Source organism: Phaseolus vulgaris, chromosome 10, assembly GCF_051622355.1.
Source record: "Phaseolus vulgaris cultivar YP4 chromosome 10, ASM5162235v1, whole genome shotgun sequence".
In the NCBI taxonomy this organism is placed as follows: Eukaryota; Viridiplantae; Streptophyta; class Magnoliopsida; order Fabales; family Fabaceae; genus Phaseolus; species Phaseolus vulgaris.
The window spans coordinates 43625443-43633442 of record NC_143507.1 but is presented as its reverse complement, the minus strand read 5'-3'; the positions used below and the strand labels follow the sequence as shown (position 1 = coordinate 43633442).

At 36.2% G+C, this 8000-nt stretch overlaps 1 protein-coding gene across 4 annotated transcripts; it reads left to right on the top strand.

The window, feature by feature from the left end:
- The first annotated feature begins 790 nt into the window (after positions 1 to 790).
- On the top strand, positions 791 to 6582 carry LOC137819398 (inactive protein kinase SELMODRAFT_444075). Of its 4 annotated transcripts, none has more exons than XM_068623233.2 (11): positions 791 to 982; positions 1452 to 1942; positions 2224 to 2493; positions 2786 to 2940; positions 3023 to 3117; positions 3261 to 4294; positions 4619 to 4779; positions 5029 to 5105; positions 5193 to 5340; positions 5533 to 5682; positions 6069 to 6582. In XM_068623233.2, exons 3-11 carry the CDS (start codon positions 2310 to 2312, stop codon positions 6315 to 6317), a joined length of 2253 nt encoding a protein of 750 aa, XP_068479334.1. In that variant the 5' UTR covers positions 791 to 982; positions 1452 to 1942; positions 2224 to 2309; the 3' UTR covers positions 6318 to 6582. The 4 variants fall into 4 exon arrangements, with proteins under 4 accessions (XP_068479334.1, XP_068479335.1, XP_090152450.1 ...); XM_068623234.2 differs by having other exon boundaries at positions 791 to 1096; XM_090296324.1 differs by lacking the exon at positions 791 to 982 and adding an exon at positions 1235 to 1324.
- Positions 6583 to 8000: the final 1418 nt, after the last annotated feature.

Sequence of the window (8000 nt, the reverse complement as noted above, 5' to 3'; positions counted from 1 at the left end):
TAGGTCCCTCCACACACTCTTCTCTATGCTATCTTCCCATTGCTCCAAGTAACAAATTGCTTCATTTGTCAGTGACCAAAGTCAGTGATTTTGTCATTATAACCACAACCATAACACGACACTGTCCCTTTATTAATGACATATAAGTCATGAAAACATCAATGCTGCAGCACTCAGAGCAGAGCACCCCCTTATGGATTTTCATGCAGTTTTCTATAAGATCCCGCGCATGAATCAACATTTAAAATTGAACTTCCCACATTCACATTCACTCAATGCTGCTGTCAACAAAACTGAAGGGTATGTCCGAAATTAAGAGCAAAAAAGGAGGCATTTTTATGTCCAAACCAGACCACCCATCGAAGCTGATTTTACTGCAAAAATCAAAACTGATAGAAGATGAGTTGCCAGGTGTAAGGTGTACAACAAACCAAAGAGGAACACCATTACATTTCAAACTCCCAAAATGGTTAACAAAAAGTTCTATGCATGAAAATGTGTGATTATAACAGTGAAGATGAGTGCATGTGTAATGTAAATTATTCTCAGTTTAAATTTTGCAACAATAATTATAAATTTTAGTCAAGGAAATTAAGTTCTGATGATTATTTGTTATGATAAAAATGCTACTGTTTATTTAGAGGTACAGTAAAATTACTATGACATGATTTTTTTTTTCATTTTTTTAAAGACTAAAACTTCAAATCAGGAGCTGTTAAAAAAACTTAAAGAAAAGTATTACAGTGAGTAAAACAATTACAATAAATAACCTTTATGATGTTAATATCCTATTTTTTTTTTCAGAATTCCATTGGTCACTCCCAACAAAGCTGATATCTTTTTTTTGTTCTTACCCAGAAGCCATTTTGTGCTGCTAATTACTCATTCTTCCTCTCAAGTCTCAACCAACACCGGTTTCTCTCTGTGGGTTGGCTTATATGTTGATAAAGCCTCCAACTTTGATTCATTTTGGTGTTTCTCTGTGAGTGACTCATTTTCATATTTCAATAGAGAAGAGTAATTTTGAATGGAGATGGTTGTTCAGACTAGTGTTTTCGCTGGAAATCAATTTCAATAGAATCTGAAGACAATAATTGTAAGCAAAAAAAATAGTTTTTTTTTTTCAAAAGAAGGGTGATATTCCCTTTTCTTGTTTTTTCGCTGGATGTTCATTTGTCCATAAGGATTGTTTGATGGACAGATATAATATAAATAATTGTATTAAAGAAAATGAAGTTTTGGACTGGATCTTATTCCGGCTTTCCCTTTTTCTTGTCTCCAATGATGCTTTTGACCTTCTAAACCAACAAAATGGCAGTTGCAAGTTATTAGTAAATCATATCATATTTTTGTACATACACGTAGTTATTTATTTATTTATTTATTTGCACCTCTTCTTCACTCACCTAACTCTGCATTATTATTATTTTCTGATGTACATTGAATCTTAGGACTATGCAGGGTGAAAACTGAGGGTGAACTTTGAGGGAGGAAGAGAGCTGAAAGACCTATATCTCCAGTCATTTTTATGTGTCTCTAAGGTTCAGGGAAGATTGGATTGGATTGTTTTGTTTTCTGTTGAAGAAGGAAGGACAATACTATTTATGCAGAGGAATCTTTTGTGGAGGCTTCCTTCTAAATGTTTTCGATAGTAGAGCCAAATAGTTGGATCCAAATCACACACCCCTTTACCTTTTCTGAAGCAGCTTCTTTTCGACTATTTTGACTTGGTAGGTTATTTGAAGGTACAAAAAGCACAACAGCTAGTGGAGTGAAGGGCCTCCTTTCAAATCTGTAATCAAGCAGCAAGCAAAGCAGTGTGTTACCTTTCACTGCTTTGAATCTTGTTGGAGTTCAGAAAGCTTGAAGTGCATTTTGCATTTTGAACTGGAGGCTGCTGCATCATCAACCTCTTGCTTCTTGCTTTCTGATCCACAAAAGGGTATCTGATTCTTTCCGGATTTTATACTACTTTGGGAACGTACTTGTAAAAAAAAAAGATTCTGTGAACGTTGAGGGAGGTTTTTACTTTTTAGTGTGTGATACTGATACAAAAATACAAATGATTTGAATTTGGTTATAAGAATTTGTCTCTTTTATTGCCCGGTGGAATGTACAAGCTTGTTGGTGATAAGATAAATTATAATAGTTGTGGTGGGGCAGACTAATGATTGATATATATGATACTGAACGTCTTCTCGTGTTTCACTTTCTCCTATATAGAAATTGCCAACACATATGCTTTGGATGGTTGTTGAGAGTTGAATCTTTTGAGCAAGGAAGTTCTTGAGGCATTATTGTTGGTGCTAATGAGTCGAGAGCAACAGAAGCGGGGGAAGCAAGAGAAAGGTTCTGATGGTGCTGAGAAGGTCATTGTTGCCGTTAAGGCATCAAAAGAAATTCCAAAGACTGCTCTTGTTTGGTCCCTGACTCATGTTGTTCAACCTGGGGATTGCATTACACTGCTAGTGGTTGTGCCTTCACAAGGTTCAGGTGATTGTGATTCTTTTTTCGCCTGAATTTGATCTACTTTTGTTTTTCTTTTTCTCACTGAATATTGTTTTTCTGGCAAATTGGAAAAAAGGGGGATTTGATTCCATTGATTCAGATGTGAGTATGTGACATGGTCAGTGGTTTATATGGTTTTGCATTTTGTAATTATGTCACGGCAGTGTGACAGGAAATAATGAGTGCATTCTTGAACTATGTTGGTGTTTTTTTGTGGGAATTTGAACCTTGACCATGCTATTATGTTATAAATGACTGTTGTTCTACTCATATGCAGGCAGAAGATTATGGGGTTTTCCTAGATTTGCTGGTGACTGTGCCAGTGGTATTAAGAAGTACCCTCCAGGAACAATATCTGAGCAGAAAAGTGATATCACTGATTCTTGCTCCCAGATGATCCTTCAACTCCATAACGTCTATGATCCAAACAAGGTCAGTAGTAGCCTTGGTGTATGCAAGGTTCATGCAAATTGAATGTTGAGGTCATATTCTTATTCCAGTCTTTTCCCTACAGATCAATGTCAGGATTAAAATTGTTTCTGGATCACCTTGTGGAGCAGTGGCAGCAGAAGCCAAGAAAGCACAAGCCAATTGGGTCGTATTAGACAAGTACTCTCTCTTATCTTTTCCTCGTTGAGAAACATGCTATTGTTACCACTAAACCTGATGATATATACATTTATGGTTTATTGTTTATTTGATGATTGTAATTGAGTTTGTGTTGTTGGTTTGTGGTGTTTCCTTCTTTGCAGACAGCTCAAACATGAAGAAAAGCGATGCATGGAAGAACTACAGTGTAACATTGTGGTTATGAAGCGTTCTCAACCAAAAGTACTGCGGTTGAACTTGATTGGACCTCAAAAGAAGGATGTTGAAGAAGCAGGTCCGTCACCTCCTGAGCAAGATGACATGCCTGAAAAGCGAAGCAAAATAAAGCTTGATTCCTTAAATTCCATCAAAGGACCAGCTGTAACTCCATCCAGCAGCCCCGAGCTAGGGACACCATTCACTGCAACTGAAGCTGGTACTTCATCGGTTTCAAGCTCTGATCCGGGAACTTCACCATTCTTCATCTCAGAGATGAATGGTGAGTCCAAAAAAGAGGAAACTATCCAGGAAAGTCATGAGCTTGGTGATACTAATTCAGACACAGAAAGTGAAAGTCTGTCCACATCTTCAGCAAGCATGAGATACCAACCATGGATCACAGAATTGCTTTTACATCAACAATCATCACAACGCAATGAAGAGAGAACAGAGATATCTCATGGTATGCCTCAAGCATCTACAACCAGAGCTTTCCTAGATAAGTATTCTAGGCTTGATAGAGGAGCTGGATTTGAAATCTCAAGCTATAGGAATGACTTGGATTTCAGTGGAAATTTAAGAGAAGCAATAGCATTATCTGGAAATGCCCCACCTGGTCCCCCTCCACTGTGTTCAATATGTCAACACAAGGCACCTGTTTTTGGAAAACCTCCAAGATGGTTCAGCTACGCTGAGTTAGAACTTGCTACAGGTGGTTTTTCGCAGGCCAACTTCCTGGCTGAAGGAGGGTTTGGATCTGTTCACAGAGGGGTTCTACCTGAAGGACAAGTCATTGCTGTGAAGCAACATAAATTAGCTAGCTCTCAAGGTGATCTTGAATTTTGTTCAGAGGTGGAAGTCCTGAGCTGTGCTCAACACCGGAATGTTGTTATGCTCATTGGCTTCTGTATAGAGGATAAGAGAAGGCTACTGGTTTATGAGTACATATGCAATGGATCATTGGATTCGCATTTATATGGTGATTTCTCTTGCTCCCATACCAAATTTTCTCATGATAGAAATATTTTTTGAATTGGCTTGAACTTGGCAAGAAAACATTCTGCATGCAGTTTTGTCCATAAACTGTCAAACAATTTTAAAATGGTATTAACTAATATAAAATCATATTTTTGGTTTATAAATGGATACGCCAACTATCATAACTATCATAATATTTTTGTCTTTAAAAGGGCTACATTTATGCGTAGAATGTTACCATCATGATATTTTCATGTTACATTCAGTGATATGAACATGGTGACTTAATTATAAATTGATTTAGTAATGCTTAAGAATATTTCAGGGCGACAAAAGGATCCATTAGAGTGGTCAGCACGGCAAAAAATTGCTGTGGGAGCAGCCCGTGGATTACGATATCTACATGAAGAATGCAGAGTGGGTTGTATTATCCACCGTGACATGAGGCCAAACAACATTCTCATAACTCACGATTTTGAACCTCTGGTATGGTACTGTTTGCTTCCTCTGTACAATGCCGTGTCATAGTTTACATATTGAAAGACACCAGTACTTCATTATTGAATAGTCATCTCTCTACAGTTTTTTTTTCTCTCCCTTCAGTTCATTAAAATAATAGTGAACTGCTTAAAAAATATTTCAGTTTCCTACATATCAGTGTGTGTTGAGGTGCATAAAATGTATGTATCCTTCATTTTCTAAGAGTATTAATTGGGCTGAATTATGTTATGAAAGGTTGGTGATTTTGGACTGGCAAGGTGGCAGCCTGATGGAGACACAGGTGTGGAAACTAGAGTGATTGGAACATTTGGGTAAGTGTTTGTATTGATCTTGACTTAGTTTCATGATTAAATTTGTATGTGTATGGGATTGCAACTGACCATGCCGTTTCTGTGTAGGTATTTGGCTCCTGAATATGCTCAAAGTGGTCAAATCACTGAAAAAGCTGATGTTTATTCCTTTGGGGTGGTATTAGTTGAGCTTGTTACAGGGAGAAAAGCTGTGGATCTCACTAGGCCAAAGGGACAGCAGTGCCTTACCGAGTGGGTAAGTTTAGAGTATGAGAATATCTAACTTCAGTAACTTTTCGATTGTTGGATGTTGGCACCATTTCAAGAGAGTAAATAGTAACATTCATGAGTAATATCACACTCCAATTCTCAAATAGAAAAGTTTGAACTTCTTTTGTTGTTTATGCTAGCCTTTGCCTAAGTTTGTAAACTTTTGGATATTAAACAGGCACGACCTCTCTTAGAAGAATATGCAACTGAGGAACTGATTGATCCAAGACTTGATAACCACTATTCTGAAAATGAGGTCTATTGCATGCTGCATGCTGCCTCATTATGCATACAGCGAGATCCTCAATGTAGACCACGCATGTCACAGGTAAAGGAAGTTTTGAGCCGTTTTATTTTTTGCCAAACTTTGCTTGATGCAAAGAACTCACACTTACATATAGTTCTTAGAACTTTATCAAGTTAAACAGAATTCTGTAGGAAGCGGCTAGCTGCTGTTCAAAAGGATTAGAAATATGTTTTCCAAAATATCAGAAGGCTTGTATGTTAATTCCTCACATGCATGCAATGCACTTCTCCTAAGATTGATACATTCGTCACTTTGGTATTGTGTGAAATCTAATAATTTGTTGCTATTTACTAATAAAAAACAGGTTTAATGGCTAGTCTTAGGCAAGCCTTCGAGTTACAATTTTTTTAGTTATATAATAATATGCTCATTGGTGCCACTTTCATACTTGTGGTTGTTTATTGAAGGTCCTCCGAATACTAGAGGGTGACATGGTGATGGACACAAATTACATCTCAACTCCAGGCTATGATGCAGGAAACCGAAGTGGTAGATTGTGGTCAGAGCCATTACAAAGGCAGCACCATTATAGTGGTCCCCTGTTAGAAGAGTCTGTAGAGTCCTTCAGTGGGAAGCTATCCCTTGACAAGTACAGGCCTTCCTATTGGGGTGATAGGGACAAGGCTAGGAGGGCCTCATGTGAAGATGACATTTGAATTGATTGATCATAAAGATTGGGTTCTTGTTATGTTAAATACAAAGTATGCTTGTTCCACACCTATTTTGTCTGTTTTTTTAATCCTTTTTTTGTGTGCAATGGATCTAATATTGCATTTGTATAGCAGAGTGAAAGTAGGATAGGTAAATATAGAAGCTTTTGAAGAATTTTCAGGAAATCCTGTTAGTGTCTCAATGACCTTGATAGAATCAGTGCTGCTGTGCTGTCTACTATCTTCACTCTTGAAATCTCTCTCTTTGATCTATCATCTATTATATTATATGATTCAAAAACTGCAAATTAAAAATCTTGATTATGTGAATGTAAATTGGTTAGAACTAATGAATGTGTTGTTTCTTTCTCTCTTGTTCCAATGTTTGTTTGTGCATGGACTTGCATGCACATAGAAATAAACAAACTTGGTCTGAGATTGTCATGTGAACTAGCAATCATGACAATGAGAGCCACATCAGTTAACTTTTAAGCCTTACAGAAGGGTGAAATGGGAATTGTGATAATTTTTTTTCCAATGTTCAACAAAGAATCAAACACCTTGGTTGGTTGATTATGACAATGTTATTTTTACCTTTTTCTTGAACTCTTGAGTTTTGTAACATCTAAAGCAAAATATATTGGTTGGGTGATGGGGACAATGCTGTGAGGGTGAGACATAATAGGATGAGGAGACATGTCAAGTGTCCTGTTTTCTGGTTTTGTAATGATAAGTTACAAACAAAGGGACTCCAGACCTTATCCCGAGGACGACTTTGTCTGAGTCTTGTCCATATACATCAATATCACCAAAAACTTTACAGAACCCACAGCTTTGATTCTTCCACAATTTATACACAAAAATCATGTAAACTATGAGTAGCAACAAAATATATGATTTTCATTTTGGTAAATTTTCATTGTAGATAATCAGTTTAGTAAATATATGAATTGTGAATTTATCAATCCGAAAATAAAAAAATATGTTCGGAAAAGATATTTCATAATGATTTCTTAAATTACATAACCACTATTTTAGAAACATCTTTTTCTTTACATAATTCTTAATCTGAAATCACTCAGGTATTTCGAAGAATATAAAGGTAATCTTCCTGCCCCTCCATATGTTCTTTTAACACCCCTTACAAAACATGAAAATATTTTTTTATTCTTCTTGTACCACCTTCATGCTTTGGGTTACATAATCCAGAATGGTATTTTTGATTATATGTTCCAGAAGTTTGAATTTGATAGTAACTTTTGAATTATGTAATCTAGAAACTAATTATGCATTTGAAAAAAAAAACTTCCAGATTATGTAATCCAGAAGCTAATTATGAATTTGAAAAATGACTTTTCGATTACGTAATCCAGAATATTACATTGAGATATTTTTAGAAATACGAAAATTTATGGAGGTGGGAAAAAAACATATGGTGGTGCAGGAAGAAACAGTCAAGGGTGCAAGAATGCAAGAAGAAACACCCCTATCCGATAGTTCATTAGGCCCAAATATCACCCCAAACAAACTTCTTTTTCCCACACCTCCATAATTCTTGTGACACCCCGTACTAAATGTGAAAATATTTTTTTATTCTTTAATAAAAAATAAATTAAACTTTAAAATTTCACATACCTTTTTATTTTCTTTCTTCTTCTATTTTATCTCACCCTAAGACCTTCACTTAAA